Here is a 26366-nt window from a genome sequence, read left to right on the forward strand (position 1 = left end):
TGACATACAGACAGATCTTATTGTATATATCTTTAGGCTTTAAAATGCAAGTAAGCATGTCCTAACTAATTAACAATTCTACAGAAAATTCTAGTGTGGTAAAAACCAACCTTGTGTGCCATTTCTAGCGGTCCTCCGCCTTTGATGAGGATGCCATTTTGTGCAGCTACTCCAGTACCTACCATCACCGCAGTGGGTGTGGCCAGGCCCAGGGCACAAGGGCAGGCAATAGACAGCACAGTGATGGAAGTCTGAAACGCCACCCGGATGATCACTTCAGCCTTAGATATTATTTTGCTATAACCCTAAAAGTAGATGCAAAGAAAAACATTACCATCAAAACAGAAACATAACATTCTATAGACGGATTAGTTCTTGATGCTGGTATTTTTTTAAATAAAATGCAAGGAAAAAAGTAGTTTTTTTTTGGTTAATGATTATGTCCATAGGAAAAAAGGAAAGAAACTGCGCTAAGATACCATTGACAAGAGGGAGTGAAAAAAAGGAAAAGAGACCTTTGGCCCAATCCTGGCCTATTCACTCTGAGAGCCGCGATAAACAAGTAAACAATAAGTACAAGAAGAAAATTGTGATAAAAATAAAAATTGCGCTAACTCTAAACATATGAGCCTATTAAAGGCACCAAACAGTGGTATTTAAAGACCAGTAACATATAATGCTATATATAGCTGTGTCAGAAAATATATATATTGGGCCAGATTCACAAAAGAGATACGACGGTGTATCTCAGATACACCATCGTATCTCGGATTTTTTCTAGTCCTATCTATGCACCTGATTCATAGAACCAGTTACGCATAGATAGGGCTGAGATCCGACAGTGTCACACTGTGTTACACTGTCGGATCTTTTTTTTGATTTAAAAATGGCGCCGGGGGCGTTCCCGCTGATTTACACTGAATAATATGTAAATCAGCGAGATACGCGAAATTCACGACCGTACGCGGACCCGACGCGGTGTTCTTACGTCGTTTCCGTAGCGCGGTACCCGTCGTATACTTACCCATGCTAAAAGCAGGGGTAAGTATTGTTAAGTATGGCCGTCGTTCCCGCGTCGATTTTGAAATTCCCTACGTCGTTTGCGTACGCCGATTCACGAACACGCGCGTCGCAAGTCCCGCTCACGTCGCAACCACTGACGTCCTATTGACGTCAGTGGGAGCAATGCACGCCGGGAAATTCCCCGGACGACGCATGCGTATTTAAATCGGCGCGGGAGCGCGCCTGATTTAAATATGACACTCCCCTAGCCGCGGAATTTGAATTCCGCTGGGGGAGTTAGGATCCGCCGTCGCAAGTTTGGAGGTAAGTGTTTTGTGAATTTGACACTTTCCTCACAAACTTGCGAGGGCGGATCTTAATTCACATAGGTTACACGGATCTAAAGATCCGCTAACCTTTGTGAATCTGGCCCATTGTGTGATGGAAGTGGGTAGCCACTAGATGGCACTAGATGACCATATCAACACCCATCAATGTTGATATACATTATTATAGTGATACCGACAGTGTATACATTTAAAATAGACATATATGAACAAAAACTGAAAATCAAAGTAAACAAAGCAAGTAAATATAAATTATGTTGAATTTAGAACTGTAACGAAAAAGTCCATAAATTCTTGACGAAGATTTCATCGGAACACCCGTGAATTGTGCCAAATATCATGTAGTAGACGTGACCAAAAATAAATGGTGATACAATCCTCCCCCAGTCTAATGATTGGGGGCCATATTCTGAGTATAGTTACGACGGAGTATCTCAGGATACTCCATCGTATCTCTCTTTTTTGGCCCGCGTATCTATGCGAGTGATTCTTAGAATCATTTTCGCATAGATACGCTTAAGATCCGACATGTGTAAGTCACTTACGTCATTTGCGTAAGCGTAAGGTTACCCCTGCTATATGAGGGGTAACCTTACGCCAGTCCCACGTACGCCATGTTAAGTATGGTGTCGGGTCCGCGTCATCTTTTCCCGTCGGGTACGTCGTTTCCCTAAGTCGTTCTTGAATACGACTTTACGTCAATGACGCACACGTCGGCGTCATTGACGTTTTACGCCGAGAACTAGAGCATGCGCACTGGGCTATTTTAAGCCTGGCGCATGCGCAGTTCGTTCAAATCGGGGGCACGCTCAATTTAAATACAAGCCGCCCCCTTGGATTTACGCGGGGATACGCCGGGCCAATTACACTACGCCGCCCCAAACTACGGAGCAAGTGTTTGGGGAATACAGCACTTGCTCCTGTAGGTTGGGGCGGCGTAGTGTAAATGGCTTACGCGCCGCCCGCCGAAAATGTACAAGAATATGGCCCTGGATTCTTACCAGAACTCCATGATCCCTTATTACAGGGGATCATGAACAGCATATAAAGGGAAATCACTCCCAGTCATGTGATTCAGACGTATGTGATCCAATTGGGTCTCATTCACAAGTGATGTCAGCAATATCCACCATGTAAAAACAATGATAAAGGCTCCACATAGTGTATTAAAAGAGTAAAAAGATTTATTTTTAAAAGGTAATGCACTTACAGAAATGCAGTAAAAAGATTGCCTTGAATCCGATGTGCCGACCAGAACACAAATTCACAGATACCCGTCCATTGGGGAACGTTTGGAGCTTGTTTGGGTGATGACAGCGCGCCGTGAATTTGTGTTCCGGCCGGCACATCAGATTCAAGGCGATCTTTTTACTGCATTTCTATAAGTGCATTACCTTTTAAAAATAAATCTTTTAATACACTATGTGGAGCCTTTATCATTGTTTTTACATGGTGGATATTGCTGTCATCAATTGTGAATGAGACCCAATTGGATCACATACGTCTGAACCACATGACTGGGAGTGATTGCCCTTTATATGCTGTTCATGATCCCCTGTAACAAGGGATCATGGAGTTCTGGTAAGAATTCAATCGTTAGACTGGTGGAGGATTGTATCACTGTTTCTTTTTGGTCACGTTATCTACTACATGATATTTGTCACAATTCACGGGTGTTCCAATGAAATATTCGTCAAGAATTTATGGAATTTTTCGTTACAGTTCTAAATTCAACATAATTTATATTTACTTGTTTTGTTTACTTTGATTTTCAGTTTTTGTTCATATTTGTCAATGATTATGTCCAGTCCTTTACCGAACATATCTGGAGGGTGGGTGTGGATGCTAAAAAATTTATTGCACACAAATACGAGTGAGTGTTCAAAGCAGAGTCGCTCGTTCTCCCTCTTCCATTCTGCTCAACCAATCACAAAAAGCTTTATTTTCTTTTTATTCTTTTCACTGTGTTACTACTGTTTTTAACAAGTAAGTGAATTCGCTTTTCACAGCAGAAAAACTGAAGAAGTTAATGTGATTCTCTCAGCAGCTCAGCTCAGCAGCTTAGGTCAACTTTCCCTGTTGTCCCCACCCATTTCTAAAGTAAAAATGGAGCAGGATCACTGGGAGGTTGGGATTAGGTTTTAGGTGCTAGGGGTTCACTACTGGAGTTAGATTAGTTGGCTAGGGGTTCACTACTGGAGTTAGATTAGATTGCTAGGGGTTCACTACTGGAGTTAGATTAGATTGCTAGGGGTTCACTACTGGAGTTGGATTAGATTGCTAGGGGTTCACTACTGGAGTTAGATTAGATGTTAGAATTAGGTAAGAATTAAAAGATAAGTGCTACTGTAACATGGTCCTAATTGAAAAAGTAAGGCTATGCTGTGGTACAGGGATCATCTAGAAATGGTAATTTTGCCTGTGTAGCACACATAAAAATGTACTTTATGTCCTGAATTTATCCTAAAAAAACAGAAGTGGACTTCCTTGTATGTGAGTGTGCCTATGCATTTCTGTGTGTGCATAAGTAGGTACTAATGGGCAAAGATCAGCTGCAGGGAGAGCAAAGTCCTATTTTTACCTTTTTGGGCACAGCTCCCAGAGTTCATTAACTGTTTAAGTTCTAAGGGTTATCTGTTAAGGAATAGGTTAAAGCTGAATTTATAAATTAATCCAATGAGGTGCGTAACATCTCCTGAACTTAACACCATTTATATCTTACAGGTTTATGGCTCTGTCAGAGCATACACTGACACTCAGTGCTGTGAGAGAGGATAAATAGAGAGGCGCACAGAGCAGCTATGCCCACCCCACCCCTCCCCTCCTCTCTGCTACCCATTTAGAGAAGCCTTTGTATTTTGTGAGTGAGTTCACACAATACAAAGACTTCTATGATTGGGCAGGAGAAGGGGAGGGGCAGGCATAGAAGTTGCACTGACTCTAATGTTGAAGGTGCTTAGACCTGAAGCATCAGGGTCGAGCTCATGGAAATACATTGATAACCGTCTTCCGGGAATGCAATAAAACCGTCAGATGTAAATAATAGAACTAAGCCAAGGAGATGTCATGCAGCTCCTTGGACTTAACTTACGGTGTGCCTTCACTTTTTACAAAGCTTTAAGAGATTAGTGTCAGGTGGTTCACAGATAAGACATTTTTTCTTAGGTTTTGGATAGTATTAAAGGTTCAGACAAAGGGGGGTTTAGAGGATGCTTTAGTACAGAGATTCTGAACCCTGTCCACAAGTACACCCAACAGGCCATGTTTTGGGAATTTCTTTTATGCCTCGTTTCCACTGGGCGGATCGGTTCGGGTTGGTTCAGTACGGTACGCTATTTTGAGTGTTTCCATTATGAAAGCGGCCCATACAACCGAACCATACCGCACCATTCTGGGTCCTGCTTCAGATGTGGGGCCATAGAAAATGGTACGGTTCGGTTAGGGCGGAGCTACAATACATTCCACTGATTGGCGGACATGCTAGGCATTTTTTCTAAACCCTGTATGGCCCCTGACGGTCCGACTTGCAGTGGAAACGTTCACCTGAATAGGCCAGACCATTCTAACCCTTCCAAACTGTACCGACCCGAACTGTTGCGCTCAGTCGAAACGAGGCATTAGATAAAATAACAAGCCATTGACTCTGATTTAAAGCAACTGTGCAAGATAAAGGAAAACCTGCAAACATGGCCTGTTGGGGGTACTTGCGCACAGGGTTGAGACCCACTGCTTTAGTATAAGAGGCAATTCAAAAGCCATAGGTAGGGGGGAGCTGCAGCGTTTTCACTGGATCTTGGCAAAGAACATTCAACTCCAAAAATTGTCAACGCTAAGTTGTTGGCACCAAGACCTAATTTAACCAAATTAAATCAGATATTGGCCTTATGTGAAAGACAACAAGGAACTAAGCATTGTAAGTGTTGTACATAGCAGTACATTAATTGCTTCATTTCATATCCTGTATTAGAAAATGATTGCTGACACATGTGAAAACCCATTTGTTTTGTCGGCCAGATCCGTCAAATACTATACATACACTAAACCAGTGGTCATCAACCCTGTCCTCAGGGCCCACTAACAGGCCAGATTGTATGTATTTCCTTGGGGAGATGCAGACTAGAATAGGGTTGATGACCACTGCACCAAACAATCGAGTCATATAGTGCAACTCTGCCTTCAGCTGAACTTCTTGGCCCGGATTCAGATACAATTGCGTATCTATCGGCGGGCGTAACGTATCTCAGATACATTACGCTGCCGTAACTTAGGGCGCAAGTTTCGTATTCAGAAAGAACTTGCGCCCTAAGTTACGGCGGCGTAGTGTAAATGTGTCGGCGTAAGCCCGCCTAATTCAAATGTGGATGATGTTGGCGTGTTTTATTTAAATTTATTGTGACCCCACGTATTTGATGTTTTTTTTACGAACGGCGCATGCGCCGTCCGTGAACGTTTCCAAGTGCGCATGCTCCAAATTACGCCGCAAACTGTCAATGCTTTCGACGTGAACGTAACTTACGTACAGCCCTATTCGCGAACGACTTACGTAAACGACGTAACAAACGACGCTGTTCGTGTGTTTCCGACGTCCATACTTAACATGACTTACCCCTGCTTTATGAGGGGTAACTTTACGCCGGAAAAAGCCTTACACAAACGACGTAAAAAAATGCGCCGGGCGGACGTACGTTTCTGAAACGGCGTATCTACCTAATTTGCATATTCCTCGCGTAAATCTACGGAAGCGCCACCTAGCGGCCAGCGTAAATATGCAGCCTAAGATACGACGGTGTAGGAGACTTATGCCGGTCGAATCTTAAGGAAAGATCTATGCGTAACTGATTCTACGAATTAGGCGCATAGATACGACCCCGCACACTCAGAGTTACGACGGCGTATCCGGAGATACGCCGTCGTAACTCGTCTCTGAATCCGGGCCCTTGACTATACAAAATCAATGTACTATGACATACACTGATTTTCCACAATTTCTTCCTACATTCTCCCTACCAATAAATCTCAGAGCTGATCTCTGTATATAGGGGAAGTCAGGCAGCTATACCCAATATGTGAATAATTACAGGAAAAATCTGGCTTCTAATCAGCAGTTAAATGGGAATCTTTTATTTTAAAAAAAGTGACAACAGGTATCTTACAGTCTATTATGATTCCATAAAATAATGCATTATTTCAACTTACTGGAAAATATTTGATTATGATATCAAAGTTAAGAAAGCCAACTGCGATCCAGCAAATCAGTGTGACAATGGAAACAATAATTATGAAAGGAACAAAGTATCCACTGATTTTATCAGCCAGCTGTTGGATCGGTGCCTGAAAAAATAAAAGCAAAATTTATTAGAAACACTTACATTTGATTCAAGTGTCATTCCAAATGCACTCGGGGGCTACTCAACTAATACAGAATAATGTACCCTTACCTTGGACATCTGAGCTTCTTCCACTAACTTCACAATTTGTGCCAAGGTGGTGTCAGAACCCACATGAGTTGCCTCAACCAGCACAGAGCCATGGGCATTAATGGACCCAGCAATGACAATGCTGCCTGGCTTTTTTCTGACAGGCATAGGCTCACCTAGATAACACATGATTTAAAAACATGGGAAAATATGAAAAATTGCAAGGAAGTTTCAAAACTTGATTACCATTTTAAATTCAGGACTTTTCTGATGTGACTTTATTTAGCATAGTATAAAGTAGCACAAAATAATTACATGGAAAAATATAATGGCTTTAAAATTATTATCTAGGATGAATAAATGATGGAATTTTTCCATGATGCTCCCGTTAGATGTGATTTTCTATTCTGACCACAAGAGGTCATTATAACAATATAATGTGTACACCTTTACATACCAGCTGACTAATTTGACATTTAATGGGTATAGTTATTATATTGTGACAATGCCATTTGTAAGTACTTATGTACAATAATCCAAAACATCAAAATCAAGCCATGGGTGATCCCTATTGACACCACCTGCCTCACCAAAATTAAACAGAGAAATCAAACCATCCCGACAGAAAACAGTCAGTCTCTTCGTTCTGTGCTACCCTGAGTGATTTCTTCCACTGACCACGTGTCAGTACAGGACACAGCAGTGATACAGGTATAGATATAGGAGTGCAGCATGGGACCCGAGATCAACACTTCCAGGAGTGATGGTGTCTAAGCCCCCGTTCACAATGGAGTGACTAGTCATGGGATTTGACAGGTCAAATCCCATGACAAGTCGCACCCTATTGCTGGCAATCGTACTGTTTAAATCTGCGCGATACCAAATTTTTGCCGCTCCGCATTGATTTGAAAAAGTAGTTCCTGGACTACTTTAGGCGATTTCAGGAGCAACTTGCATTGACACCTTTGCATGAAGCCGCACCAATGTCCTCCAAGTTGCACTGACATACGACTTTGAAATCGTGCGACTTCATCTTAAATCGTACAATTTCAAAGCCACAGTTAATGTGAACGAGAGTTAATAAAGGATTCAGTGGAGAATTTCTCTGCATTAAAGCAGTCTTGCTTGGTGTAAGCAGCAGTAATGATCTATTTATTCTTCTTACATGGAGAGCTTTTATTCACAATTTAGCTAGAGAGTCACATTAATAGCAGAAACATGGAAGAAGATCAAACTAGTGAAAACATGGAGATCACATAAAAATTACAGTTTATTTTTTCTTAATTATTCCCGACTTGGCTTTTAAAGTACCGTATTTATGTGTACAGTAAAAAGTGAGTGGTTTATTAGGCGATTATAAAGAAAGGTTTGCATAGATAAAAGATCCAAGTCATCTATAGCCCTAATGGCAACAGGAACATTTGAAACTTTATTTTTAACAAATGCAGTTATTTTAGGAACAGTCAAATAAGAACAAAAGTAGAAACATACATTTTACAGACAAAATAATTTCTTCATCTACAATAGCTGCTTTTCACACAGAGGTAGAAGCAGGGGCGGACTGACCATTCAGGCCCATGCCACTAGGGGGCTCCATCAGGGTTGCCAGCCTCAGTAAAACCAGGGACAGTATGTAAAAAATCTGTTTTTAAAAAAAATCATAAGATTATAACTGAAAGTGGTAAAACTCTTGCGCTATCGATACTAAACTCTAGGGGGCACTGCTGCGATCACCTGATAGTCAGAAAAGGGAGGAATGTGAATGAGTGATGGTGACGCGCTGTGAAGCTAAAAACCACAACAAGGGAATATTACAAAACCCACCAACTGGGTAAGTGGACCCTTAGGTGCAAAATTAGATAAGGGTGAAGGTGAATCCAAATTAATAGCAAAAATATATGGCAACACTGTATCAAAACATATATAGCAAACTATAACAATAATGTGAACTAGTGCAATGTTATAAATATACAAACAAGCATATAGATAAGTGGACTACAGTAGAAAGTCCACTACAAACACAAAAACGTGAAAGAACACCACACGTGTAAATAAAGTATAATAGAGTACATTTAAATAGTGATTCCAGGGGAAACCAAAATCCAGTGTTTAGGAGGGGCAGACTTCAGTGCAGACACCTCTTGTGGTACTAAATGCTCACCTCAGAGCTATAGCACGGAAAGCCCAAAGTACCACAGGTATCCTAAAGGCTGCAGCAAGACTGATTAAAGCTGGGAAGGGATTCCTCATCAAATTGGCATAAAACAGGGAAAAAGAATAAACGAATAATAGCGTAATCCTGTGGGGTTGCTTAGAAGAAAGACTGATATATCACATATACACGCACTCACATGAAGGTATTGGGCCTATCTCCACGAACACCGAGTTCGTATCCTGATCTTGTCTGTGTACTGAAGGGTCACTGGATATGTGAAAAGGAGTCACTCTTCTAAATCTTCCACCTCCTATTTTGACCTGTGGTATCCGGTATGGTACTCAGAGGGTATGGGTGGAAGAAAGGAGAGGGAGACCCATGGTGCAGTACCATATATAACATTTATTACAGGCTAGTTGCAAAGTAAAAACTCACATTTAAAACGGAAGGGCGAAAACCAAAACCTACGAGCAGCAAGCTCGTCTCTCCGCCGTCAGTGCGTGTTGGATCTGGTGCTCCTGTTCCCTACGCGTGTTGTCACACCACGTGACTTCTTCAGGGGATAGAGTGAAGAAGTCTCCCTCTCCTTTCTTCCACCCATACCCTCTGAGTACCATACCGGATACCACGGGTCAAGATAGGAGGTGGAAGATTTAGAAGAGTGACTCCTTTTCACATATCCAGTGACCCTTCAGTACACAGACAAGATCAGGATACAAACTCGGTGTTCGTGGAGATAGGCCCACTATTCATGGCCTCCATGTGAGTGCGTGTATATGTGATATATCAGTCTTTCTTCTAAGCAACCCCACAGGATTACGCTATTATTCGTTTATTCTTTTTCCCTGTTTTATGCCAATTTGATGAGGAATCCCTTCCCAGCTTTAATCAGTCTTGCTGCAGCCTTGAGGATACCTGTGGTACTTTGGGCTTTCCGTGCTATAGCTCTGAGGTGAGCATTTAGTACCACAAGAGGTGTCTGCACTGAAGTCTGCCCCTCCTAAACACTGGATTTTGGTTTCCCCTGGAATCACTATTTAAATGGACTTTATTATACTTTATTTACACGTGTGGTGTTCTTTCACGTTTTTGTGTTTGTAGTGGACTTTCTACTGTAGTCCACTTATCTATATGCTTGTTTGTATATTTATAACATTGCACTAGTTCACATTATTGTTATAGTTTGCTATATATGTTTTGATACATTGTTGCCATATATTTTTGCCATTTATTTGGATTCACCTTCACCCTTATCTAATTTTGCACCTAAGGGTCCACTTACCCATTTGGTGGGTTTTGTAATATTCCCTTGTTGTAGTTTTTAGCTTCACAGTGCGTCACCATCACTCATTCAGATAAGATTATAACTGCCTCGCCTCTCCAGTACATTTTCAGTGTGTGTGTGTATGTATACTGTGTGTGTATATGCTGTGTGTCTGTGTGTGTATACTATGTATGTATACTGTGTGTTTGTGTGTGTATATGCGTATGTATACTGTTTGTGTATATGTTGTGTATACTGTGTATATATGCTGTGTGTCTGTGTGTGTATACTGTGTGGCCCCATAATCTATTGCCTGGGGCCCCATAATCTCCTATTGCCCGGGGGCCCCATAATCTCCTATTGCCCGGGGGCCTCATGATCTCCTATTGACTAGGGGCCCCATGAGTTGTCAGTCCGCCCCTGGGTAGAAGTGGGATTTAGATTATTCTCACCTATATCTTTGTTAATGATATTCTCCAAAAATAAGCAATATGTTTCTATTTCTCCTTTAACTGCAGTTGATAATTACCTGTGATAAGAGATTCATCTGCCATAGAAGTCCCATCAATGACTTTCCCATCAACTGGAAACTTGCCACCAGGTACCACCTTCACCACATCTCCTCTCTGTACCAACTCTACAGCCATCTGCTCCTCCCTGTAACGCCATAGAAAGTGGCAGCATAAGTAAGAAAATCTTTCCCCAGACTTACGGAATGTGTGTTAATATTATCAGTAAATTAACAACCAGTTCACACCAAATGCAGTCCAGCGCATTTTTTTCTGCATCAAAAATGCACGGAGAGTAGGTTATATGGTTTTCAATGGCGTAGTTCACACACCAGTGCGGTCAGTTCCAGTGCTTTACAGTTCCAGTTCCTGCACTGGGCTGTACTGGAACACAGTAAAACGCATCAAAAACGCACCGGAACACATAAAAAAAAAGCACTGGACCACAGTACAGTAAAAAAAAAAAGAAAAAAAAAGCACCCTGAATGCACCTGGAAACGCATTAAAAACGCACCGGAACGCAGTAAAAACGAGGATGCAGAAACGCATCCGGAACAGATCTGGAGTTCGTTTTTTTGGGCGTGAACCAGCCCTAAAGGTACAGTATATTAAAAAAGCTTCTTCAGGGCAGAACTATACTCTTTGGGGCAGATCCTCGTACAATTGCATGGGCGCAGCGTATGTGAGATACGCTACGCCACTGTAACTTACTTTTTAATCTTTGAATCCACAAAGAATTTGCGTAGTGTATCTCTCGCGAAGGAATGGCGCGTAATTCAAATCGGCGAGTAGGGGGCGTGTTTCATTTAAATGAAGCGCGTCCCCGCGCCGAGCAAACTGCGCATAGGCCGTCCCTAAATTTCACGCCGTAAATTGCGCTAATTGACGTCACAAGGACGGCATTGTTTTGACGTGGATGTAAATTACGTCCAGCCCCATTCACGGACGACTTACGCAAACAAAATAAAATATTTTCAAATTTGACGCGGGAACGACGGCCATACTTAACATTGCGTACGCCACCAAATAGCAGCTTTAACTATACGCCGAAAAAAGCCGAACGGAAACAACGTAAAAGAATTCGACGGCCGGTCGTACGTTCGTGGATCGTCGGAAATAGCTAATTTGCATACTCGACACGGAATACGACGGGAACGCCACCCAGCGGACGCCGAAGAATTGCATCTAAGATCCGAAGGCATACGCCTATCGGATCTAACCCAGATGCTGTCGTATCTTGTTTTGAGGATTCAAAACAAAGATACGACGCGGGAAATTTGAAAGTAAGCCGGCGTATCACTATATACGCCGGCGTACTCTCTGTGTGGATCTGCCCCTAAATGTCTATTAAAGTGATAATAAACCCTCATCAGCTGATTTTATCACGTATTGAGTATGCAGCTTCTGTTTTTAATCTTTTAATCCTGTCCTATGTTCCAGTTTAACCACTTCCATACCAGGCACTTACGCACCTTCCCGCCAAGCCAATTTTCAGCTTTCAACACTGTCGCACTTTGAATGGCAATTGCGCGGTCATACAACACTGTACCCAAACAAAATTGGCGTCCTTTTTTCCCCACAAATAGAGCTTTCTTTTGTTGTTATTTGATCACCTCTGCTTTTTTTTTTTTTTGCGCAACAACTAAAAAAAGACTGCAAATTTTTAAACAAAAAAAGTTTTTATTTTTTTAGGTTAATTTTTTTGTAAATAAGTTTTTCTCTTTCAATTACGGGCACTGATATGGCGGCACTGATGGGCACCGATGAGATGGCACTGATGGACATCGATGAGGTAGTACTGACGGCACAGATGAGGTGGCATTGATTGGCGGCGCTGCTATGCGGCACTGATGGGCACTCATAGGCGGCACTGATGGGCACTCATGGGCGGCACAGATGGGCGGCACTTATGGGTGGCACTGATGGATACTTATTAGGGTTGTCCAGATACCGATACCAGTATCGGTATCGGGACCGATACCGAGTATTTGCGCTAGTACTCGTACTCGCGCAAATACTCCCGATACCAAAATAGAATACTTTTTTTTTTTTTTTTTTTTTGTGACCGCAAATTGGATGGCACTGATAGGTGGCACTGGCATTGATTGAATGGCACTCATAAATGGATGGCACTGATAGGTGGCACTGGCATTGATTGGGTGGCACTGATGAGATGCACTTATAAGCTGCCTCCCTGCACTGATGCACTAATGGGCACTGATCTGCACTGATAGGTGGCACTGGCTAGCTGCACTTTTGGGCACTGGCACCGATGAGCTGCACTGACAGTGATCACTCCTTCAATGAAATGTAGTTTTCCAGTACCGTATGCTAAAAAACAGCCCCACACCATGATGTACCAGTTCTTCATAATTCTAAAGAAAATATCCTTAGTCTGTATTGTGGTTTGAAAACGGTCGCATGACATTAAAAAAAAGTATCGGTATTCGGTATCGGCGACTACTTGAAAAAAAGTATCGGTACTTGTACTCGGTCCTAAAAAAGTGGTATCGGGACAACCCTAATACTTATGGGTGGCACAGGTGGGCACTGATAGGTGGGCACTGTGCATGGATGGGCACTGTGGGGTGGCACTGATGGACACTGTGGGGTGGCACTGATTTTCCCAGTCAGTGCCCATTTGTGGGCACTGATTGGCATCTTTTTTCTTATTTTTTATTGCTTTTTGTTTTTTTGTTCTATATTTTTTTTGTTTTTGCACACCCTGGTGGTCCAGGGTGGGCATCCCTGGTGGTCCAGTGTGGTGATCCGAGGGGGGGCTGCGCTGATAAACAATCAGCGCGAACGCCCCCTGTCAGGAGAGCCGCCGATCGGCTCTCCTATACTCGCGTCTGTCAGACGCGAGTGAGGAAGAGCCATCGATGGCTCTTCCTGTTTACATCGTGATCAGCCGTGATTGGACACGGCTGATCACGTGGTAAAGAGTCTCCGTCTCCGTGAGAGACTCTTTACTGAGATCAGACTGACACCCCGCATCACCGATCGCCGCACTGCGTGCCCCCACAGGCGCGTGCGGCATGAAATCCTGCAGGACGTCCTGTCAGGATTGTGTAACCACTTCCCGGACGTAAATCGGCCATAGGCTGGGCGGGAAGTGGTTAAGCTGGTGCCATGACTGCTGCCATAGGTTTCCTATTTCAGGGTGGCTCCTTTCTCGTTCACCATCCTTAGGAGTCGCCCTTGCATGCAGGGACTAGAGTTATGTCTCTCTACACTTCAATAGAAACACACAGCCTCATAGCCTGGAATGGCAAGAATATCTCCTCCCTCCTTCCCCAAGCTAACAGACTGAATCTAGATTGCACTGTCTACTATTAACCCTTTCCTGTGAAGACCTGAAGTTCAGGGAAGCAAGACTGACAGAGCAGGAGCACTGAAAGCTGTAAATTGAAAGTGCAGGGGTAAGAATTTTAACAAACATTACATGGAATATTTTTTTATTATGCTCAGTGTGTTAAAATGGATGTAAACCATCACATATACCCAGTAAGGTGAACAGCCTCAGATGATACTAAACAAATCTCCCTACATAAGTTTTACATTTATATCTGCTGTCTTCAGCTTTATATACTGTTTAGAAAGAGCACATTGTGTTAGAATTTTCTCTTTCTGTTCCAGCAGGGGGAGGGGAGTCTACTACAAGCGCCTTGAGGCGATTCAGTTTGCATATGTAGCGCTATACAAGTTTCTCACTCACTCACACTACACTGTAAGACAGCTGATTGGAGGAAAGGCACACAACCCCCTCCACATAGGCAGAGACTTGCAGAGCTGTGCTGTGAATTGACCAACTGTCTGCTAATCTATTTATAGCACCCCCTGACACAAATTTCTGTGGTTTTATCACAGTTGTCAGAAGTTATCATGTTGATAACAGAGCAGGAGAAAGCCACAAGACTTAGGGCTTTGGAGAGAGATAAGTAAACACTACAGATATATGTGCCCAGCTCAAATTTCACGAATCGGGTTTACAGCCACTTTAAGTTACAAAATGCTAAAGTTTAGATACTACTTTAAGCAAAGAATTATGAATATTATTTTCTTAATTTTTTGTCTAAAGTTCCACTTTTACGAACGTATTGATTTTGCCCTGCGCCCCCGCAAATATTTTGCGCTGCCCTCGATTCACGGAGCAGTAGCTCCGTAAATTGCGAGGGCGCGCCGGCAAAATTGCCCGGCGTAAGCGCGCGCAATGTAAATGATCCTGCCGGGGGCGGGAATCATTTAAATTAGGCGCGCTCCCGCGACGAGCGTAGAGCGCATGCTCCGTCGGGAAACTTTCCCGACGTGCATTGCGGCAAATGACGTCGCAAGGACGTCATTTGCTTCAAAGTGAACGTGAATGGCGTCCAGCGCCATTCACGATTCACTTACGCAAACAACGTAAAATTCGAACGTCGCGACGCGGGAACGCCGGGTATAGTTTAGCATTGGCTGCCCCTGCTATTAGAAGGGGCAGCCTTACGCTAAACACGCCGTACGGAAACAACGTAACTTGCGTACGCAGGGGGCGCGCAGCATTGTGAATTGGCGTAAGTATGCAATTTGCATACTATAACGCTGACCACAATGGGAACACCCCCTAGCGTTCATCGCAAGAATGCAGCCTAAAATCTGCGTGGCATAGGAGCCTTATGCCACGCAGATTTTAGGCTGCAGTCGGCGTAACGAGTTCTCTGAATCAGGAGAACTCATTACGCCGGCGCAAGTCAGCAATTGCGCTGCGTAACTATGGTTACGCAGGCGCAATTGCTTACTGAATCTGTGCCAGGGAGATGTACAGTAACAGAGAAAATTGCTTTACCTTACAACTGAGAAATTTGGTCCAAGTGTGACAACAGTCGCCTCTGTAGCTTGCAGAGATATCAGCTTAGCGAGAGCCTCCGATGTTTTACCCTACAACATAAACAGAATTGTATATGATTACAATGTTTTCAGCATACACAATGTAAGTGCAATTAAAGTGAACCTGTGACTGCCTGAAATAGGTAACATAACCTATGGCACTGAGACACCGCCCTGGAGGTCCCTGAATCTGTATACACATATCAGCTTCAGGTTTTAAGCTCTGACAAAGCAGGTGCTTCACTATTTTACACTATTAAAGTGGTTGTAAAGGCTTACGTTTTTTTTTACTGCATTAACCACTTAAGACCCGGACCTTTATGCAGGTAAAGGACCTGGCCAGTTTTTGCGATTCGGCACTGCGTCGCTTAAAGGGCCACATACAGGTACGTGGATGTGCCCAGCCGTGCCATTCTGCCGACGTATATCGGCGTGAAGGTGTCCTTAACCACTTAAGACGATTCTTAAGTGCGATTCGGCACTGCGTCGCTTTAACTGACGATTGCACGGTCATGCGACGTGGCTCCCAAACAAAATTGGCGTCCTTTTTTTCCCACAAATAGAGCTTTCTTTTGGTGGTATTTGATCACCTCTGCGGTTTTTATTTTTTGCGCTATAAACAAAAATAGAGCGACAATTTTGAAAAAAAAAAACAATATATTTTTTACTTTTTGCTATAATAAATATCCCCCAAAAAAATATAAAAATTTTATTTTTTCCTCAGTTTAGGCCGATACGTATTCTTCTACCTATTTTTAGTAAAAAAAAAATCGCAATAAGCGTTTATCGATTGGTTTGCGCAAAATTTATAGCGTTTACAAAATAGGAGATAGTTTTATTGCATTTTTATTAATATTTTTTCTTTACTAATGGCGGCGATCAGCGATTTTTTTCGTGACTGCGACATTATGGCGGACACTTCGGACAATTTTGACACATTTTTTGGACCATTGTCATTTTCACAGCATAAAAATGCATTGTTTACTGTGAAAATGACAATTGCATTTTGGGAGTTAACCACTAGGGGGCGCTGAAGGGGTTAAGTGTGACCTCATATGTGTTTCTAACTGTAGGGGGGCGGGGTGTGTGACGTCATTGACCGTGTTTCCCTATATCAGGGAACACACGATCAATGACACTGCCACAACGAAGGACAGGGAAGGTGTGTTTACACACACCTCTCCCCGTTCTTCAGCTCCGGAGGACCAATTGCGAGACACCGGCGGCGATCGGGTCCACGGGTCCCGCGGGCGTGGTCACGGAGCTTCGGACCGGGTCGCGTGCACGCCCCGGCGGCGACCCCACAGCTGGGCTTAAAGGGCCACATACAGGTACATACAGGTACATGGATGTACCCAGCCGCGCCATTCTGCCGACGTATATCTGCGTGAAGGGGTCCTTCAAAGTGGTTAAGGTAAAAAAAAAAAGATGTCAGCTCAGCCCCCCCCCCCCCCCCCAATCTCAATCCAGCTTTGTGACTGAGTGAAGCAGATATGCTCTCTCTCTCCTCACAGGATATGATGCAGTAGCGGCAGCTATTGGCTCCTGTTGCAGTCAATCAAATCCTGTCCACTAAAAACAGACAGTCCGGGATCCGTTCCCCATCCATCTGGCAGATCGGATTGGATCGCATTTAGATAGAAACAGGCGGTCCTTTTTCCATCCGACAACCCATAAAGAACAACGGGTTGTGTCCGTGCACGCGCTGCATCAGCGGACACGGACCTGCCATCTACCTGCTCAGCAGGGATCGGTGGAGAGATCCTCTAATGAGCAGGCTGATCTGCCAGCGTGAAAAGGGGCATAACGAAGTATTAAACCCAAAAGCAAACATTTATTATATTGCAGCTTACCAATTCTTAGATGTGGCTGCTGCCTTAGTTTTCTGTCTTAGGCTCTCTTTCCCTATATTTTCATCTAATGATCCAGCCAGTAAATCTGTTGCTTTTGAAAAGAACAAGCTCTCTTCCAAATGCATCAACTACAGGGATAAGACAAACCATATAACACTGCCAGGGGTGCTTACAATGATCAGCCTTTATTAATTTATGTAAAACCTTTATCCCAAAAGGAAAACAGCTGTTGCTGTAACTGCTTAGCTGGAGTTTGGCTTCAATTTTTTAGTGCATCAAATGTACCCCTCCCCCAATGCTGCTGTCTGCTGTGCCCCTTGTGCTCCTTCATCCAGAGTGAGGGCACTCTAAAACAAAAGGTGTGTTACTAGCCAGTTCACCGGGTGAAAATGTAAGGGGGAAAAAAGGCCTAAAAAAAGAAATGAATGCAGTCACCACATCTAATGATTGGTAAGCTGCAAAATATTACAATTTTGGTTTTGAGTTTAATAACGCTTTAAAGGGGTTGTAAAGGAAATTTATTTTTTTCATAATAAGCATCCTTTACCTGCAGACATTCCTCTTTTCACTTCCTCATTGTTCGTTTTTGCTCAGAAGTTGCTCTATTTCTTCTCTGTTCTGTTCACTTCCTGCTTGTCTGATTTTACTGACCACAGTGATGGGAGGCTTTACTGCGGTGGTCAGTAACGTGCTCACCCCCTCCTGGGAACTACATCTGTGCGGCAGGACGCTCTCTACGTGTTAGAGACTTCAAGGAGGTGTGAATTACTGGGTGTGCTGCAATGCATACTGGGAAATGTAGTTCTTACATGAACGAGTACCGCAAACCAGGAAGTGAATGAGAGAACAGAAACTAGAATGCCAGAGGTGATATAGATGAAGGAATTTAATAGGTATTTACTTGTTTTTTAACAGAATCATTACACTATTCTGTCTGTCTACCTTGCAGACATTCATTTTAGCCCAATTTTCTTTTTCCTTTAGTGACCCTTTAAGTTTTGCTTTGGGATTTTAGCTGGGACTAAATATCTAAAATGCGGTGACACAATCAACAAAAAGCAAAGATGCACTTTTCAGCAATCTATAAGAAAACGCCAAACAGCATAAGTGTGCGCACAGGGAGTGCCTGGGCACACCCTAATCACCCTGTTTCGGGCCATGTCACCCTGCTTCCTGTTGCCCCCTGTCTCCCCCTTGCAGTGCTGCCAGCTTCTCTCTTCTCTCGCACCAGTTGCTGCAGGGAATGTATCCCGGATTGATGAATGAATGGGCACAGTGAGTGATCTGTACTGATCAGTCCTGTGTTCATTCTTAAGTGAAGCAGCGTAAACTATGCTTCAGTTTGTGAATGAACAGGAAGCCGCTCAGCACAGAACACTTCCCATTCAGTCTCTGTCCAGTGCAGCTGAGACTGCAGAGAAAGGGACCTGGAGAAGCTCTATCCTCACTCCCTTTCTCTCTGTTTAGATCCTTGATATTTCACCATTTTCACTCCTAAAAAGATTGTAAAAAAAAAAATTATAATAATAATAATACTAAAAACTAGGGTTGTCCCGATACCACTTTTTTAGGACCAAGTACAAGTACTGATACTTTTTTTCAAGTACTCGCCGATACCGAATACCGATACTTTTTTTTAAATGTCCCCCCACAAATGCAGCCATGTCCCCCCACAGATGCAGCCATGTCCCCCCCCATATGCAGCCATGTCCCCCCCATATGCAGCCATGTCCCCCCCCCATATGCAGCCATGTCCCCCCATTATGCAGCCATGTCCCCCCCATATGCAGCCATGTCCCCCCCATATGCAGCCATGTCCCCCCATTATCCAGCCATGTCTCCCCCATATGCAGCCATGTCCCCCCATTATCCAGCCATGTCCCCCCATATGCAGCCATGTCCCCCCATTATCCAGCCATGTCTCCCCCATATGCAGCCATGTCCCCCCATTATCCAGCCATGTCCCCCCATATGCAGCCATGTCCCCCCATTATCCAGCCATGTCCCCCCACAGATGCAGCCATGTCCCCCCCCATATGCAGCCATGTCCCCCCCATATGCAGCCATGTCCCCCCATTATCCAGCCATGTCCCCCCCATATGCAGCCATGTCCCCCCCATATGCAGCCATGTCCCCCCATTATCCAGCCATGTCCCCCCCATATGCAGCCATGCCCCCCCATATCCAGCCATGTCCCCCCATATGCAGCCATGTCTCCCCCATATCCAGCCATGTCCCCCCCATATGCAGCCATGTCTCGCCCATATCCAGCTATGTCCCCCCCATATGCAGCCATGTCCCCCCATATCCAGCCATGTTTCCCCCCATATGCAGCCATGTCCCCCCATATGCAGCCATGTCTCCCCCCCATATCCAGCCATGTCTCCCCCCATATCCAGCCATGTCTCCCCCCATATCCAGCCATGTCCCCCCCATGCAGCCATGTCCCCCCATATCCAGCCATGTCTCCCCCCCATATCCAGCAATGTCCCCCATATGCAGCCATGTCTCCCCCCATATGCAGCCATGTCCCCCATATGCAGCCATGTCGTCCCCCCCATGCAGCCATGTCGTCCCCCCCATGCAGCCATGTCTCCCCCCCATGCAGCCATGTCTCCCCCCCATGCAGCCATGTCTCCCCCCCATATCCAGCCATGTCCCCCTTACCTGCATCCCGCCACATCCCCGCTGCCGCCGACTGGTTAATACGCGCGGGGAACATCACAGCTTTCATTTGAATAGCTGTAATGATTCGCGCTGCGTATAGACACTCCCCCTTGCTCGGCATTGGACAGTTCACCCGAGCAAGGGGGAGTGTCTATACGCGGCGCGGCGCGAATCATTACAGCTATTCAAATGAAAGCTGTAATGTTCCCCGCCCGTATTACCCAGTCGGCGGCAGCGGGGATGCGGCGTAACGACGGCGGGATGCAGCGTAACGGCGGCGGCGGGGGGGGAAGTATTCTATTTCGGTATCGGGGGAATTTGCGGGAGTACAAGTACTCCCGCAAATACTCGGAATCGGTCCCGATACCGATACTAGTATCGGTATCGGGACAACCCTAAAAACTAGTGAGACCAATCTCTGCTCTACTGACACTGCTCTGCTGATACCTGCATGTGTATGTGTGCTCTGGAGTGCACGCCCTGATGCAATAGGCTGCGCACACCTATGCCAAGCAGTAAACACATATCCATTTACACAGAAGGATTATAGTGTGTGAGTAACAGGTGAATAAATACAGCGGGATTTACAGGATTTACTGTACATTATAATCAGGAGATCATTTCCCTGCCCACTGATGTGCTCCCAATACCCAGTGTGCCTCGTTGTTCTGGGCGTGTATAATGGTTAACAATTCCCAGGGATAAGTCAGGATAGAGATTTCCTGGTGGGCCCCGCTGGGACCAATCTAATGCAATTACCTTGGCTATGTGCTCAAGCCATCTCCCCAGAGCAATAAACATGAACAGCATGGGGGGTGTATCGAAGAAGGTCTCTGGGCTCTGATCGGACTTCTCTAACATGGCCACGATCAGGATAACCACGGAATAAATGTACGCAATGGTGGTCGCCAGGACTATCAGAACATCCATGTTGGTTGACTTGTGCTTTAGAGACTTGTAGGCCTGCACATAGAAGTACCATCCTCCAAGGCACTGCGAATCAGAGAGGAACATCCTTACAACATCGTTTTGGATACATTATTGTCATAGAACAACATCTTATGGTTAGTCTGTTACTTGACTTTGAGGTCTAGAGTCCCACAGTAAAATGGATGCAAAAATTATCATTATCCTCCATCCATATCATTATTCATCATCCAGTCATATAGTAAAAAAAAAATAATCTAGCACAGTATTGTAAGGTTAATTATGTGTGTAAAAACCTCAAAGCACATAATGAACAATAAATCATGCTAACACTTAACACTTAACAATTTTTTTTTGCTTAGAATGAAGATCACGATTCTCACGGCGTAAAATCCTTTACATTTATACAAAAAAAAAAAAAAAAATGGGCTAAATTTACTGGCTATGTTTTTTTTTTATTCATTAAAGTAATTTTTTACCCAAAAAAGTGCATTTAAAAAGACTGCTGCGCAAATACAGTGCAACATAAAATATTGCAACAACCGCCATTTTATTCTCTAGGGTCTCTACTAAAAAATAATGGCCCGGATTCACAGACATCGGCGCATTTTTAGGCGGGCGTAGCGCATCTCATATGCGCTACGCCGACGTAAAGCAGAGAGCCAAGCACCGAATTCACAATGCAAATGCTCCCAACGCTGCGCCGGCGTAACGTAAATTAGTCAGCGTAAGCCCGCCTAATTCAAAGTAGGTGGAAGTGGGCGTGATCCATTTAAATGAAGCGTGACCCCATGCAAATGATGGGCCGAACGAACGGCGCATGCGCCGTCCCGTGGACGCATCCCAGTGCGCATGCTCAGAATCACGTCGGAAATACTCCTTAAGATACATCGAATCACTGCCTACATCGTGAACGTAACCTACGCCCATCCCTATTCACGTACTACGTAAACGACGTAAAATAAGACGGCTGTTCCCTGGTCCATACCTTAACATGACTTACCCCTGCTTTATAAAGCTTAACTTTACACCATATGAATGCGCCGGGCGCAAGTACGTCCGTGAATTGGCGTATCTCCCTCATTTGCATATTCGATTCGTAAATCAATGGAAGCGCCCCTTGCGGCCAGCGTAAATATGCGCCCACGATACGACGGCGTAGGAAACTTACGTCGGTCGTAGGAAGCCTATTTTCAGGCGTGTTTAGTTCTGTGGGCATGGGCGCACAGATACGACGGCGCACATTTACGCGGCGTATCTCGAGATACATCGCATAAGTGCTACGTGAATCCGGGCCAATGATTTTAACTTGAAAAGAGCTGTCAGAAAAAGGTTTGGTGTTTAAGTGGTTAAACGTTCCTAATTTACATACAGAAGTTTATTCCTTTGATGTAAAAGTCAATGTGATACAATGTTTAGACTTAACTTTCCACTGATAAAGAATGTTTTCAAAACTTGGCAGATTGCCCAGACTTTGACTTTTGGCTGAGAGCAGACAGGAAATTCTTTGCATACCAAAGTGCAGAGAGAAAATTATTTTCATGTCAAAGATCTTGAAACCCTGTGTCAAGAATTGCAACCGGAAAAAGATCGCGATAACGATTCTTGACGTTTAATCGTGCAGCTCTAATGCCCCATACACACGATCACTTTTTGTGATGAAAAAAAATGACATTTTTTATCATGAAAAAAAATGTAATTTTTCCAACTTCATCATTAAAAATGATGTTGCCCACACACCATCGTTTTTGAAAAATGATGAACAAAGCAACTGCACTCTAAAGGGGAAGTTCTAACTTATCCTTTAAATATAGCCCAGAGAACACTGGTGAAAAGGCACCTGGAGCATCAACTACTGGCTGACATGTTCATAGTCAATATTTAACATTTAAAATAATACAGTAAAACCTTGGTTTGAGAGTAACTTGGTTTGAGAGCGTTTTGCAAGACAAGCAAAATGTTTTAATAAATTTTGCCTTGATATACAAGCGATGTCTTGATATAAGAGTAGCTTAATGTCACAACTGAGTATAATAAAGAAGAGAGGAGCCTCTAAGTGTAGCAATATGGTTACATTTAATGAAGGTACAACATTTAGCAACTTAAAGGCAGAAGAAGATTCTATCGTACCCCCCCCACCCCCCCTTCAGCCCGATCTCGATCCAGCAATGTGCAAGAGAGCTCTCTCCCACCTCATTGGCTCAGAGACAGCAGTGGGAGCCATTGGCTCCTGCAGCTGTTAATCACAGCCTGAGTGAGAAGGAATGGGGCTAAGTCCTGCTGTCTGTGTGATTAGACACGAACAGCCCAGCTCGGGAGCAAGCCCGCATGTGTGCCCCCATAGCAAGCAGATCGCTATGGGGGCACGTGGCGGGGAGAAAAGACAACTTGGGACCCAAGAAGAAGAGAATCGGGGCTGTTTTTGTGTAAAACTATTGCACAGAACAGGCAAGTATAACAAGCTTGTTATTTATTTTTTTTAATTACATGTAGAATCGCTTTAAAAACTAAACAAAGCAACTTGTTCCAGAAAACACTGAACATCCCAACACCTACCTGGACCAGAGAACAAAGAATAAAGAAGATGAGGTTCATGATGGATAGCCCAGGGATAATGTTTGTATCCAGTGCCGATGGCTTTTCTTTGTTGTGGGTAAATAACATGTAAATCATGATAACAATGACGGGGATACCAAAAAAAAGGCTGCATAAAAAGGAGCTTTTCCACCTGTAATAAAAGAGAAGTATAATTTATAATTGAAGACACTGTTAAAGCTTCTTTATAAACTCGCTTTATGGTCTAATTTCTAATAAAATATAAAAAAAAATCTAAGTAGGCATAAATATAAAAAAACAAGTTCAGGTAATGCCACTGGGCTGGATTCAGGTACAATTGCACTTTTTTTACGGAGGCGCAGGGCAACGTTTTTGCCCTGCGACCCCGCAAATTTACTGCGCTGCCCTTGATTCACGGAGCAGTAGCTCCGGAAATTGCGTGGGCGCGCCGGCAAAATGCCCGGCGTAAGCGCGCGCAATTTAAATGATCCCGTAGGGGGCGGGAATCATTTAAATTAGGCGCGTTCCCGCGCCGATCGTAGAGCGCATGCTCCGTCGGGAAACTTTCCCGACGTGCATTGCGGCAAATGACGTCGCAAGGACGTCATTTGCTTCAAAGTGGACGTGAATGGCGTCCAGCGCCATTCACGAATCACTTACGCAAACTACGTAAATTTGAAATTTCGCGACGCGGGAACGACGGGTATTCGTAACATTGGCTGCCCCTGCTAATAGCAGGGGTAGCCTTATGCGAAAATCGCCGTACGGAAACGACGTAAACTGCGTATGCAGGGCTCGCGTAACGTTGTGAATCGGCGTTAGTATGCAATTTGCATACTACACGCTGAGCACATCGGTAACGCCACCTAACGACCATCGCAAGAATGCAGCCTAAGATATGCGGGCATAAGAGCCTTATGCCACGTATATTTTAGGCTGCAGTCGGCGTAACGAGGTTCCTGAATCAGGAGCATTCGTTACGCCGGGGCAAGTAAGAAACTGCGCTGTGTAACTATGGTTACACAGGCGCAATTGCTTCTTGAATCCAGGCCACTGATTTTGGTGACTGCATTCATCTGCACTCCATGAAAACTATACACACCACAGCCCCACCAATGCCCCTGGCTATGCACATGGCAAAGGCCCCAATGTTAATTTTGGGGGTAAGGCACGATCAAAAAAAAATAAAAAGACAGCAAAAGAAAATAATAGTATTTTAAAATTAATTTGTCTCGTAGGTTAGAATCATTATTTAAATGTATCAACCTCAATAATCAAACAGGGAAAATCAAAAGCTGGCCATACATTGATCGAAATTCGATCCCTGTGTGACAGTCCCTGTTTGATGGCAGTCAATTGAGGCTTGATCGATTTCATTTGTGTGAATGGAGGAATCTCTTAGCTTCTTTCAACCAATCTTTTGGCTAAACAAAAAATGAACAGCTTTCAAGTAGTTTTAAAGGCAGCAGGTGTTTTTATCTTGTGTATACCTGCTGTGTGGTGCAGCCCCCCCTCAGCCCCCTTAATACTTACCTGAGCCCATCTCGATCCAGCGTACAAGAGCCTTGGCTTTCCAGGGACTCTCCCTCATTGGCTGAGACAGCAGCAGGTGCCATTGGCCCCCGCTGCTGTCAATGTCAGTGAGCCAATGAGAAGAAAGAGGGGGTGGGGCCAAGCCACAGCTCCATGTCTGAATCAACACACAGAGCAGCGGCTTGGTTCAGGTGTCCCCATAGCAAGCTGCTTGCTGTGGGGGCACTCGGCAGGAGAAAGGGGCCAGAAACGCCCACGAGGGACTCGAGAAGAGAAGGATCGGGGCTGCTCTATGCAAAACCACTGCAACAGGTAAGTATAACATGTTTGTTATTTTTATACAAGACTTTAATATTACTTTAAGCAGTATCTATCAACCTGAGGTATAGATGGCAGTGTTATGTCGCCTCCTCACCGCCCATTTACACCCTTTAAATACCACAGTACTGCATTGCAGCCACATGCATTGCACATGGGTGTGGGGTTGGGGTAGGGGGGGGGGTATGCAGTGTGGCTCCATTCACCAGAATGGGTTCAGCATGCAGTAGTGCCCCCCCCAATGCAACAGAAGGTATAATTCCTGCTGCAGCCAGGAGGGAAAGGACCATGGCCACTGCAGGTGTACACCCCCAACCACACTGCCTTTTCAACCTAAATGGTAGTTGTTGGGGGTGGTAAGCCACATGTGTTTACCCCCCACCCAACCGTGTAAGTGTAAGCAAGCCCTTTTACAGTCAAGGGTTCAATGCAAAACCTGGTTTCATGGTAATAAACTGGGTCACTATATTGAACAAGACACATGACTACACACGACTGTCACAACCTAATGATCACTGTAGATTTATACTTACTGCTTTATTTCCTGTTTATGGTCCAGGTTATGGGCTCTGGGATCTCTTTTGGACAAAGATGCTCGGAATCCAATTCCCTGTTAAAGAGGTTAAGGAATTCCAATTACAAAGTGTGTCTATATCCAAGAACAAGCTTTTATACACTACAGCTTACCAGTCCCTACATGTGATGGCTGCATCAAACCCCCTACATGGGGTTTCCAAAAAAAGTATATTCACCTAATCACCTATTCGATCTGATGCTGCTTTTGTCCCCCCGCCGCTTCTGCACTGAGAACTGAGCAATCAGACACTGCTGATCGCTCAGTCCTCCCTCCTGCTCTGAGCAGAGAGTTGTGACTGTCAGTCACCTGTTCTCTGCTCTGTTCCTCTAGCGCTCCTTGGAGCACAGGGCTGTGGAGGGGGTGGGAGCGGCTGGC

The 26366-nt window shown here is 44.3% G+C and overlaps 1 protein-coding gene across 2 annotated transcripts in view; it reads right to left on the minus strand.

Moving 5' to 3' along the window:
• Positions 1-26366, minus strand: part of ATP7B (ATPase copper transporting beta) — a 156305-nt gene that overhangs the window by 20423 nt on the left and 109516 nt on the right. For both annotated transcript variants that reach the window (XM_040340335.1, XM_040340334.1), the window contains 8 exons: positions 25948-26024; positions 23564-23735; positions 20840-21073; positions 15520-15611; positions 10715-10842; positions 6788-6942; positions 6546-6680; positions 111-305 (listed from right to left, as the gene is read on the minus strand). In XM_040340335.1, coding sequence (XP_040196269.1) covers positions 111-305; positions 6546-6680; positions 6788-6942; positions 10715-10842; positions 15520-15611; positions 20840-21073; positions 23564-23735; positions 25948-26024 — 1188 coding nt within the window. The remainder of the gene's footprint in view (positions 1-110; positions 306-6545; positions 6681-6787; positions 6943-10714; positions 10843-15519; positions 15612-20839; positions 21074-23563; positions 23736-25947; positions 26025-26366) is intronic.

This window comes from Rana temporaria, chromosome 2 (genome assembly GCF_905171775.1).
Source record: "Rana temporaria chromosome 2, aRanTem1.1, whole genome shotgun sequence".
Taxonomy (NCBI): Eukaryota; Metazoa; Chordata; class Amphibia; order Anura; family Ranidae; genus Rana; species Rana temporaria.